Source organism: Amblyomma americanum, chromosome 1 (assembly GCF_052857255.1).
Source record: "Amblyomma americanum isolate KBUSLIRL-KWMA chromosome 1, ASM5285725v1, whole genome shotgun sequence".
Classification (NCBI taxonomy): domain Eukaryota; kingdom Metazoa; phylum Arthropoda; class Arachnida; order Ixodida; family Ixodidae; genus Amblyomma; species Amblyomma americanum.
This window is the reverse complement of record NC_135497.1, coordinates 246,401,871-246,414,610: the sequence shown is the minus strand read 5'-3', so window position 1 is coordinate 246,414,610 and position 12,740 is coordinate 246,401,871. Positions and strand designations below refer to the sequence as shown.

Below are 12,740 nucleotides of genomic sequence, written 5' to 3'. Positions count from 1 at the left end.
AGAGTGCCTATCTACAATGGCATTGGGAATTTCAGCCTGGTTTGGTTACGCAGCAAATGCTGTTACGTACTGTTACGCGCATATAGTGATAAGCATGCGTAGGCATCCACGAATTCGAAGCGCGGTATAACATACGCGGTAAAATTAACGCTACCTCAAAGTATTTCGCGTTCTATAGCTTGAAACGGCGACCCGGACCTGGGTAACGAAATAAATGTTTTCTCTCTCTCTCTCTCTAACAACTAAAAACGCACGAGTGCATGCGAACACAGCGAAGTCGTCTTCTTCTTTATAGTGTGGCAACGCTATATACAAATGTGAAACGAGGCGATATTGAATAATGCGCCCACTCCCGGTGAAAAACTCCATTTACAGTTTTTAACAATGGCTGATGTACTTTTATTACGTCTCCCAACACCCAGGGTGACGACGGGCCTCAAGGGCTTCCAGGACTTCCTGGAGAAATGGTAAATGAGGATTTGAATTTTATTTATCAGTTTTCTTAGTTGCACAAAATTACTTGCGGGTACTGCTCGCTGTGCAATATATATGGTATGACATGCGGGGCTTAAAGTCCCTCGTTAGTGGAGGGCTGTGGATTAATTTCAGCTGCCGCAGGCTCTTAAACTATGCTTTGACGTCGCGCAGAGCACTGGCGTTTTTGCAATGCGCCTCCATCGAAATGCGGTCGTCGCGGCCGGAATTTCAGCCGGCGACGTTTGGTTAGGCAGCCGAATGCAGTAGACCCTTCGCCACTGCAGCAGAGACACTGGAAAGATTGTTTGCGCTTTCTTTGTGAGCAGATGTGAAGGATCCCGCCATTTGGCTACAACTAAAATAGTGTATTGACAAAAGCTCACTTTTCAAAACTATAAGAACCCTCAAATTTGTATAGCTAGTTTTAAAAATTTCTCACGGTTGAAATCTGGTGACATCAAAGGAGTTTTTAAAGAATGGCATTGTCAGTTCAAAATTTACGCACGTTTTGTTCTGGGCAGAGCGCTTTTTTGCCATGAGTGAAATAAATAAACAAAATTTGTGGCAACACGCCAGAAGAAAGCAGCGCTATACTACTTGGGTACACTAATGGAGTTGTTTAAAATAAAGTTTGTTTTGCATTCTTTAGCAAGCGCGTTCACTTGTGCCTTTCCTATTTCTTATCTAGGGTCCAAGGGGCTTCCCTGGCCCCCGGGGCTTCGCTGGACTTCCTGGACCACCTGTGATTACTCATACACCTTGTTATCTTAATTGTGTCAAATTATGTACGCAAGATGTCGCTGTTGAAACTGTTTTATTACAGGGCATACCGGGATCCGAAGGACCAGTGGGGCCCAAGGGGAGTCCGGTACGTTAGAACGACCACCCTTGTTACCTATCGTTTTTACGCCTTTGATATTGCATGTTTAAATTTGATATCAAAGCGATCTTTCAACGGTTGTCTCGCTTATTGATGACGTTGTGACAGGTGAGAGAGGGAACGATCTAGGCGAAAGAAGACTTGCTTACGGGAGTAAGAAATGACTTTTGACTCTTAAATCTCCTGGAATTTGCATGCGGAATAACTTGTACAATAACAGCTGTTTTTTTTTCTGGCTTTATTCGTTTTGTACGGCCGAGCAAAATCTAGGCATTGATACAGGGGGTACTCAGAGAGAAACCGTTGTTATTTAGACACTGAGTCTCGCGTTCAGAATCCAGGAGGCACTTGGAGCTGAATGCAACCTGCGACGTTGAAGCCGCTGAAAAGGCGTGGTTTTGTGGACCTCGAGCTCATGTTTTGATTTGTGGCTGCACAGGTTGTGCTACTGTCAGGACAAACACTTCCGCGCTAAAATCGTAGTGCACGTCAAGTCAGTTCATGATCTCGACCCATGCTGTCTTCTGCGTTATATAGCTCGCCGGTTGTTTTCTAGCTGTGTGTGTTGCTTGCTATTATTAGCATCACATGTTAGAAGACAAAGAGTGGAAATTGAGGTTCTCGTGACGACACACATATGAAGAAATCCAACAGTCACTGAAACCGAGGAAAGCGTAGGGGAAGGCTTCTATTATTCTTTATTGATTTGCGGTGTTGACCGTTGGCAGATTAGTTGCGTGACCATTTCTGAAACGAAAGCTTCACTATGCTAGGTAAAGCCGATTTCTCCGCGCGTTTACGGTTGACCTTCAAGTGAGCCAGAGGTGAAATGTGGCTACAGGCCTTGCCATATGTGGTCCACCATGGTGCCGCACCACTTGACCCTTGGCCTTTCGATTCGCCCCTAGAGGCGGTACAATGGGCAGCAGCGTTCATTGGGTCACCAACCTCTCGCAATGAACCATAAATTTAACTGCCACTGATAGGGTGGGCGCGCTGCCTATCCAGTGTGCGGAATGCACTCAACATTACAGACGCCAAGCCGCGTCTACTTGCCCGATACAACACAGCTTTCGCTCTCTAACCAGGTTCAGCAGTAGTTAAAACCGCAGGTAATTATTTTAAGTCAACGAAAATTGATTAGAAAGTAGAAGAAAACAAACAGATGGGCCGCCGGTGGGATCTAAACCCACTACCTCCGCATGTCGCGTGCGGTGCTCTCCGTGTTATAGCATGTTATTACTTTATATGTGCGCTCAATCTTATTACCTTATTTCGTGTCATTGGACAGTTTTGCATGTGTACTGTAATAATTTCATACCACCTGGGCGGATACGCCCAGCTCAGCGTTATCTCTTTATACGCACAGTTGGTCCGCAAATTTGTTTGTGGCTTGCACATGCAAATGCACTCCAAATGGTCCACTATTTGTGTTTGCTGGCCCATGCCATGGTTTGTGACAGACAGCACATGTGAACATATGGCTTGAACATGTGATGCTACGATTGGATAAAAAACTTTCTTTCGTCCAGTTGTATCTCACGACATTGACTTGGGCATGCGGAGCAATGACATGCGGTCCTCTTGTACTTTTCCCAGGGTCCCCCGGGCATAGCTGGCCAGCCGGGGCGGCAGGGGATGCAGGGACCTGTGGTGAGCTCTCATCCTTTTTTGCTCCTGCTTTCGCTTATCCGCGCTGCAGTGCATGTTCGCAGAATTCAGCATCTGCAGTGCTAAACAGCGGTCAGTAAGATATATAAAGTGTTGAATCTGCTAAGCAACGCTAAAGAGGCGCAGCAAAGTTGTGGGCCGCAGCATTTCATGCTACCGGCTTCGAACAGCTGACGGCACTTTTTTCTTGCAGTGCTCGACGATTTATTCTGTGAAAAGAAGGCGTGGGGGCTCATAGGCTTGCAGCGGATGGTAACGAATTTTTATGAGCAGATAAGGCGAGGTTCTTCTGCGGCAAGTGTCAAACATTTGGCAGAAAGTGGCCAAGTATGGAAAACATTCTGCCAGTGGCCGCAGCATTCTTATAAAATACGGGACAGTGTATAAATTGGATTATGCCCGAGTTTTAAAAACTAATTCGAGATCTGTGAAACATCCGGCGAAGTAGTAGTACAATTGAAGTCATTTTCTTAGAAGAAACTGCTTTAATAGCGCTAATAGGGAACACTTCATCGTGAACAAGTTCGGAACCCGAACCGTCGGTTGTTTTCTCCTTTACTTCGGTCAGTGGCACTCAAAAGCTATTTGTTACAATCCACTGGAACACGCATTAGGTTCGAACGCTCACGGAGTTGGTCAGAGTTGCGTGCCATGCGGGATTTGCATTGCACGCGCCTTGCTCTTGGAATGACCAGACCGAAGAATTTGATGTGACGACTTGCAACGTTTTCACCGTGCAGGGCGTCCTATTTGGTCTGCAGTTATAGTTATTGCGAAGCGTTTCTACAAATTAAAAAAATATATAATGAACTTCGTTTTCATTGTTTTTGTCATTTCTTATTTCAGGGATCCCCAGGTCCTCAGGGCGTACCGGGACCACTTGGGCCTCCGGTATGTTTACATCTGCTAGAAAAAAAAATGAATACAGGAAAAACTTGCCTTTGGCGCGAATACTTGGTTTGAAGTAGCGTGTACGTCAAGCATATGAGGTGCGAGGTAGCTTCAGTTGTTACATATATCTAAAGGTCTGATAATTCTAAGAGATGCACAGAAAAACCAAAGAGCTTGAAAGATAACCAATGACAGCCCCTCAGAGTGAAATAAAGTACTCTGCTTTGTGTTACTTTAAGAAATAAAAAGGGAGCAGCACCTCTTCATGGGATGCGACAATGCCTCGGCGCATATACGTGTATATAAGCTGCTTTACACAGGTCTGTGTGTGAGAACGAGACTGTGAATATCAATGGGGAAGAAACACAGCTGGGGTTGGCAGAGGATACTACAGCCCGATTAGGAAAGGCAATTCGCTGAGATGTGTTTGTTGCTCTTGGCGCACAGTAGGGAGATTGGAAGAAGGCCTTGGTGCTGTGGTGGGCTGAATTAATTAGATGATGACTGTGATAATGCAACAGATAAAAGCAGTTACTTGTCCAATTTTATAAAAGATTATAAATTAGTGAAGAAAAAAGGAGTTGTAAAAGTAATTTATAGCTTTTTTTACTGCACAGACAGTTAGTTGAAAAGATTAAAGTTTATTATTATTTATGATGGCAGTTTACTGCTTATGATTATGTGTTATACAGCAGGAGGTATTGCGCGCCATATTACAGCAAGAGGTAGCAAAGTAGATACTGTAATGGGTCTTCTTATCATCAATGTGTAAGTAAAAGAAATAAGAGTCGGCAGCGAGAAACTAAATACAAAACGTTCAAGCAAATCAATCACACGTCAATATATTAAGTATACAAAATTGATTCAAGCGGTTGCAAAGGGAAATAGTATGCAAATAAAAAATAAAGCACACATATAAAGTAAGCGTGGATGCATATGTTAACTGACTGGATATTAATGAAAGTTTTGCTTCATTTTGCGCAGTTATAACCTTACGGTTCAGCGTTTTCCTGCAAAGAAACCCATATATTGTTTATAAATTACTCGATTCTTCTCAATTTTCGATCAAGCAACCACAATCGGGCCCTTCATTTGTTGTTATTTTTGCCCTTAGAGCGTTCTGGTTCCTGAAACCGCTTACTTTGTTCCTTTGGCTTTTAATCTCGAATATGTCAGGTAGGGAACGAAGCTTCGTTCGAGAACACCCAAGCGTTACGTAAGTATCTGCGTCAGTGACACGCTGTAAGGGAATCGGTGATTACTCTTCAAAGCAACGGTTTCGAAACAGCCGGTTCACAGCCGAATGGGCTCACAGCGTTCGTGTGTTACGGTCAAAGAAAGTAGAGAAGACGGCGATAGTTATGAATGCCTGACAACAGGGCTGAACAATATGGCGCGCAACAAACGATATGTGGTCGCGCAGCTTCCTTCTTGTCGCAATGCGAGCTCTATGGCGCTGAAGTTTCTTATTCAGCTTGCCAGTCGAAGCGTGCCTAGGTGTCATAGAATGCTTAGTGCTGCTTATCACAGCGCTTCAGTTGCTGCGGAGAGGCAACTACAGCGAAACCATCGTCGGCGCGTAGGAAGGGATGCAATAAACTTTGCTCCATGTTGCACACAAAGAGAGAACTTTATTACCATGTTGGCCGGAATGTTGAAAAATGTAATTTCGAGACAAACTCACAAGGTAGCTATAGAACCCGGAGACTGAACATGTTGAACGAGAGAAGTGACGACGGGTTTTCAGATTACAAACCATGGTTTAAGTGAAACAAAACAGGAAATGCAAACTTGGCAGGGAAAAATGGCAGGCCCTTGGTATCTGGAAGTGGGGTTCAAACAATCTTGCCGTGCGTGTTACATCGCGCACATATTTGTTCGCATTTTATTCTTCAGATACTTACGATAAGAATCACTGGTACGCATGGCATTCGCCATTTATCGCGTGCATAAAACTGCTTAGGTGCGCACAAAACTAAAGAGGCTATTTCGACACTTTTCGCTTGATGTCAATGATAGTGATTGAGTAATTCGTGCGTGTCTGTCACTGGTTGCTTTTAGGGAGCCTTAGTAAAATTCTGAGAGTAACATAATCGTTAGCGTAGTGCAATGATACAAATATGTTTGCGGACTTCTTAGGGGCCTAGAGGAAAACCCGGACTTCCAGGCCTTCCAGGAGCCGACGGAATGCCCGTGAGTAGAGAGCCAACTATAGATTGTAAACAGTTTGATGAGTCCACATAGTGGGAAATTCCTTTTCTTCCTTTTTGAACACAATGCATGAGGCGCATGCAGTTTTTGGGTAACAGCCGTTCCAGAAACTTTACACTAAAGAACACCTCCGTGCCCCTTTTGAAAACAAAGTGTGTGCATTTTTCGTTTCGCGAACCCTGCTTTCTCGCATTTCAATGTACAAGGAGAAGGAAGAACCACAATGCAGCCTTGAAAAGTATGTCCTGAAGTTTTGTTTTTATGTTTTTATTCACGTCTTCTTGTTTACTTCATGCTCTTAAAGAGTAGACAAGAATGGGGAATTCTATATCTGCCTGCATCACCTCGAAAGACACACCCACTCAGCGACATGATAAAGAAGGCTGCAAAATTTCCCGTACCAGATCTTAGTGCAGGCGATACGACAGTAAAAAAAAACACCGAGAAATCAAGCTTTCAATCACGTAAGTATCGTAAGCGACGAGAACAGGTTTCACTTGGTGAGCACATAGATGACTGCGCCTTCAAGGTACCTTTCAAATCGTATTATCAGGCGGCATGTTACTGTATTGACATTTAACAAGTAGATAGCTGAGCTAATAACCGAGATAAACGGCGGGCAGAGGGCGTGTATCCCACGCTTTTTAAATATCTCGCGCATTTCTTCATCATTGCAGGGACCGTCCGGAAGTTCTGGATCTCCCGGAAGCAAAGGAGACCTGGTAATATGTATGCACTATACCAATGCGCTACGGAGCGTGTCTTTGTGCCACGCGGTGTGTGACCTAGCAGCAGGCTACTACTTCCAGGCTACTATTTCCTGGAGTACATCTGCCAAAATATCGGAATGATGCTTCCCAAAGAGAACGAACGCTGCGCTCCATGGCGGTGGATGTGTGCGATGCGGATTCCCAGCTGGTCGATGTTGCAGGATCGTCATCGTGCGTCTTAAGTGCGCCGCCTCGGCGACAGTAGCCTTGGCGAACAAGACAGCGAAATGGGCGGCTGGGTTTATTGAACATATATATGCCGCTAGCGCACGTGTATTTGTACTGTGGATATTGTTCAAGCATGATTTAAATGAAATGTAAGGGGCTCATGCTTCATTGTTTCCCAATGCGAACATACGGGATTTTGAAAAGTATCATCTATGCTGCCGCAAACTGCGTTTGAAAGGTACACCTCTGAGCATGTCAGGTTTCTTTCGAGTGCTCCAATCAAATGACCTAGTTGTAAATCTCAAAGCTGGGTCTACTCCCGTACTTACGTATTCAGAACAGTACCTGCACATAAGAAGAAAAACACCGTTGCAGTACTGAACCCGTGCAACTACTTGGTCGTAATGATTGGCCGTAAAAAGATCTAGGTGCAACAATGTTTTTTTTTTGTTTTTCTGAAGTGCAGGCGCAGTTTTGAGCATGTAAATTTAGTAGACCACATTGTTGCGTGAAGCTGTTTTATACCCACTGCGACACGTAGAGGCAGCCAAAGCATGGAGCATTGTTCAGTATAATCATTTGTCTATGGTTTTGCGTGTAGTTATCCAACATTCAAGGTGCGTAGATTCCTCTGAGCTGCCGCCTTGGAAGACACGGATGACTTTATTGGGCGTTTGTGGGCGGTGAAATGTTGTGTGCTGCGATGTAACACCGAGAATCTTTAGGCGACATTTTGATAACCTGTAATTTTTGTGGTATCCGTGCAGGAAAAAGGACAAAAAGATGTTGCCAACAATTTCACTACGCTTAAGGAATTCTCCTGGACAAAATCAGGCGAACATGTTGTTATAATGGCCACCGTAGGCAGAAGTCTATGCGAAAGTGGTGCCTGTTCGAGTGTTTTGACGATTCAGTTTTGTTACGGTGTCGCCATGCGGCACAATGAGGTTTAACAGGCTCGATTTTATTGATGCATGCATAACAGGGGCTTTATAAGAACGTGCTTCTGCTGCAATCACTTCATGCTTTTCTCTCATGCTCCTATTCTGTTTTCAGGGACATGCTGGCCAGCAGGGACCCACGGGATTCCCAGGTCCTCGCGGTGTCAAGGTATGACTTATTGAAAGGCATACACCTGTACATTCGCTGATTGTACCAGTAGCTGGAGTCCCCATAGAACACGAGCATGGAAATATAACCCACTGATTGGGCCATATTTCTAGAGGCTAGCACACTGTTACGTCGCCTGCGGCATTCAGACCAACAGCTCAGCGGTGCTCAAAACGCGGGCATAGAAGAGAAAAAAAAAAAACAAGTTGCTCTGCGCCGCCTATAGCTGACATCCCAGCTCATAGGCGGCGCCACCATCTGTTATCCTGCCTGTAGTAGCCGCAGGGAATCGCCAGGTTCGGGAGGGGCGCTTTAGCAACTTGTTTGATGAAAGAGCTCTGGTTGCACGTCTAGTGAGCCGTCACTACTCAGCCCACTTATTTTCCAAATTACGGCTCACGCTGCCTTATTTCTTGAACACATGCTGGGAGCAGCATAATGACAAGCGAAATTGGCAAAATGCACCAAAAGCGAGGTATATTAATCAATAGCTTTTTCAGGATTTACTGATGCCAACATGTCAGCAGAAATGACGCGGTTAACAATACCAAAATATCGTAAGTGAGACCACTCATCTAAATGTGACGTTATCCGAATGAGCAGTCAACCTTTAGGCTCATGACATATAATTGCTGAGATTCATTGCCGAAGCAACACAAGTGCGTGGCTAGGGATTCAGAATCAAAAGAAAAAAAACTACCGAAAATGAATACTTTCATATGAACAACGTATTTTTATTGTGATATTTTCGAACGCAACGTACAGATTTTGTTGCCAACAGAGGGAGCCAGATGATCAACAGTGTGACAAACGCCGCCGAACTAAAAAAAATAGACAAAAAGGACATGAAACTTGTTTTCAGCTGAATAGGCGTATACCGAAGCGTTTCGATTTGGAAGTAAGCCCCAGCATATATATTGTAGTGAATTCTGCTGGGTGAAGAGCATATGAAAAGACTAAGAAGAACATGACGTGTGACGAGCCTCATTAATTCGCTGTACGGTGGTGCAAGGAGGTGACAATCCGTGGTGCCCATTTGACTATTCGGTTCGGCGTGCGATGACGTCGATTGCGCGAGGTGCTCTTCTCGCGCCAAGCTTTTCCTTTGAGATCGACAGGGCACCGCGCCAGTCGGGATGTGTCACGCCCTAGATGCCATCGTGCGCTTACATCCACATAATCAGTATAATCAGTCAGGACGAAAGAACAGAATTCCTTCCTCGCCATGAGAGACTTCCGGAGATGGGAGCGCAGATGCGGCACTGCTGACGATTGTGTTGCCTGTTTCTTTTATCAAAGTCTGCATGCTGTTGATGTTCACAGAGCGTAAACAAGTGGTTTTTCTCTCTTTGTTTCTGTCTTTAAAATCCCACTTGTTGACACTTTTGCATCCCGAAAATTGAACGTGCTGACAAGCCCATGCTTAGACGAAGGGAACTGAAGGGCGAGTTCGTCTGGCATGATGGTGAAACAGCGCTGTGGCAAAAGGACAAAAGAGAGAAAAGATACCGTCGTGCACATAATCAGCGACAGCGGAGAATGCACTTCTCGCCATGCCCTCCTCTTTTTGTCCTTGTGCTGTTGCGCTTTTTCCCAAAATGCTTAGATTGCACCCAAGAAAATGTTTACAACACACCGCTATCTATAACGATCAACAGCTGAACTTGGGCTTGCAAATGCAGCGAAGATGCCCACGATTGAAGCAAGTACCGAACACTTCTGTACGCAGCCGGCGATGTGACGAATACGAGCATTTTCTAAGCGCGTTAGCAGGCAGCTGGGCCAAGGTCACATGACCTGGTGGCGTCATCACAACATTCCGACCTAATTATGAGCAAACTGAGCACCTCCTGAGGTGGCGGTTAAATTAATGACGAATTAATGGTTGCTGGGGAAGAGCACAAGGCTGTGTCTGGATCGCACAAGTCCCACCGGAGGCAGCGCCTGCCATCATTGGGCAGTGGCGCATAACTTAACCGCTGCACCTACGCGCCAGGAGCGGTATGAGGGCTCCCAGCGATCTATGAATGTTAAGTAGATACAGATTAACACTGAAATTTTGGGATTGACTCATTAAATATCGCGTCATATTTTTAAGCCGGGCATAAGTGCCCCCTGAAATTTTTGGGCGCCATGATAGTCTATAATCATACAGACAACCGAAGAAATATGGTTCAGCCCACCCTTCCTTCAGTTCTCGACAAAAATCGCGGCTTTCGAATTGCATAAACCTCGAATCTGGGTAACTCCTCCTGTCAAGAGCATTTCTTCTTTAAATCGACTGGCAAAACATCCCTCTTGCACTTGTAAGATTAAAAACTGCGCAAAAAATCCAGCACAGGAAGTAAAGAAACGACCACGACGCCGCAGGCGCAGACTGCGCCGTCAGCGCCCATGATGTCATGGTCGTTTCCTGCGCCTGTGGTGTCGGGGTCGTTTCTTTACTTCCTGTCTTCAACCTTTTTGCGCGCTCACTAAGAGTCCTCGAAATTGAATCAACACGCCTGCAAGAAAGTCCTACTAAATCGTACAAGAATTTCGCCTTTGCGGAGGGCTTCACAGATAAGGAAAATTGATTCTTATTACCGCTGTGGTGTCTTTCTAGTCATGAGTGGTAGACCAGGATTTGCCATGAAGTGGCGGCTCTTGAAGCGCCATGGTACGAATGTTCATTATTACATCCCTCAAACGACCATTGAAAGACTAAATATAGTTTTACAGCGACAGCGATGTTAAGGAGGGGTCTATAGTGTTGTGAACGACATCATCGAAAGACGTAACGGAAAACTTCCACGTTGGCTCTCTGCCTAGGAACGTGAGATCCAGGCGGGCTGAGTCATATTGGCCTGGGGATGGACCTGCGAGGGGGAGGCGTCATTATTTTTTCAGTACGCTGAAAGAATCTCTCACGTAGGGGTGGCGCTGTGGGGAGGAGAGTCAGTCCACGCTGTTCTGACTAAGAGGCAATAGACTAACACAACATAGAAGTTGAACAGTCTAGCTTAGGCCATCTTGGTTCCAGTTTGCGTTCACCACGTATCACGGTTGAGCGGAAGCAGTCAGTGGGCCCGGCTGAAGGCCGTGCAACAGTCTTTCGCCGCTCGTAAGTGCCCTTGATCTCTCTGAAGCTCCCTCGAAGTTTCCCGTTGCCGTCCTCGTAGTGGCGCACCCCCAAAGCGGGCGAGCCCTTTCTCGTCAGCCGTGTCAGCGTTCGAAGGGAATCTGGGAGTCCAGGTGGTCCTCCATGGATGGTCTAGCGGATTCCGCACCTTCGTCCGGAGTTTCACGAGGGAGGCACTCGGAGCCACCTTCTGGTCGTGTGGGCGGCTTACGGCGTGGGCGCCTCACTCCCCTCGGCGGCAGTGCACGGAGGCTTGGTTCGCCGATCCTACTGAATGTTTGCGCGGTGTTCCCACCACGCGCGAGGGTCCCGAGGCGGGGTAGAGCCGGCAGGTGCCACAAGCCCTCGCCTTCACCTTCGTAGCGCTCGCAGTTGTCAGCGTCCACTACTTGCCCCGGCTGGCCGGCTGGAGCGGAGGAGTTGGGGCTATCAGAGGGCTTCTTGAATCTTTTGTAAGGTGACCTACTGGTGACCAAGCATCAGATCTCTACGGAATTGATAGAACTCATTCAAGATGCGCGTCCTCTCCTCTCCGGAGATGTAACCGTCCCTGCCCGACGCCACCTTGTCGCTGCGCCTTTTCTGACGTTTCTGTTTCTTCTTTTCTAATAGCTGTCGGCTCTTCCTCTTCATTCTTGGTTGTTCACATCCGTGCCTCGGCGACGAGGTTCCAACGCGCCTCTATACCCAGCCACTTGGCAATCTCTTCAGCAACAAAGGACCTATAACGCTGTCTGATCTCTTCCCTCATGTCTCGCCAACCCATCTTTGCACGAGCCAGACTAGTGGAATTGTAACGGCGCGGATCCCGTCATTTTTTAGCGCGGATGCGGAAAGCAGGATATCGGACTAGGCCTTCTTGCTACAGGCCAAAGGGATGGCGATGGAAGGAAGTTTACTTGTGCGCAGAAGTATATTTTTATTTATTATTCCTCGCTGAAAAGCAGTTAGCAGAATGAATTCGAAAACGTATTTCGCCAGCATTGGCATCCGGCGCCATCTGTGTTAGATATGAAAATATGGGACAGGCGCACGTGCACACTAAGCCGTCACGTGTACACTTTTAGCACTAAGCATTCACCACTGGTGTCTGTTATAGGGGCGCCTAAGAGCTCAGGGTGGAAATAAAATGATTTGCTTACGTTCTAAAATTTCGTGGTGTTAAGACGTGCAGCTAGCTGACTGAAAACAATAGCCATCACTTCCTCTTCGCCACGGCGCGGAGCATAGAACGTTCCCCAATTTTGACAGTTCACATAACGGACTGCTACCCGCCAGGCTGCAGACTGCTGGTCGCAAAGTACAAGAGTCCTGCTAGCTGGCTGCGCACCTCGCACTCGCGGTCCGCCAGCTCACTGATGACAAGTACGTCGCGGTTTATGAGTGTTCCTCAAAAGTTGAAAGCAAAAGTGACCGGAAGTTTAGCCTTTTGGTAATGTGG

General features: G+C 46.3%; 1 protein-coding gene across 3 annotated transcripts in view; it reads left to right on the top strand.

The window, feature by feature from the left end:
- LOC144114882 (uncharacterized) overlaps window positions 1–6,845 on the top strand; it is a 46,409-nt gene extending 39,564 nt beyond the window's left edge. The window contains exons 17-24 of one of the 3 annotated variants that reach the window (XM_077648886.1): window positions 423–467; window positions 1,166–1,219; window positions 1,301–1,345; window positions 2,957–3,010; window positions 3,875–3,919; window positions 5,096–5,135; window positions 6,059–6,112; window positions 6,808–6,845. In XM_077648886.1, coding sequence (XP_077505012.1) covers window positions 423–467; window positions 1,166–1,219; window positions 1,301–1,345; window positions 2,957–3,010; window positions 3,875–3,919; window positions 5,096–5,135; window positions 6,059–6,066 — 291 coding nt within the window. In that variant the 3' untranslated portion in view covers window positions 6,067–6,112; window positions 6,808–6,845. Of the gene's footprint in view, window positions 1–422; window positions 468–1,165; window positions 1,221–1,300; window positions 1,346–1,465; window positions 1,511–2,956; window positions 3,012–3,874; window positions 3,920–5,095; window positions 5,136–6,058; window positions 6,113–6,807 lie in introns of those variants that run through there. The other 2 variants (XM_077648887.1, XR_013311158.1) reach the window with 2 other exon arrangements.
- The last annotated feature ends 5,895 nt before the right edge of the window (window positions 6,846–12,740 follow it).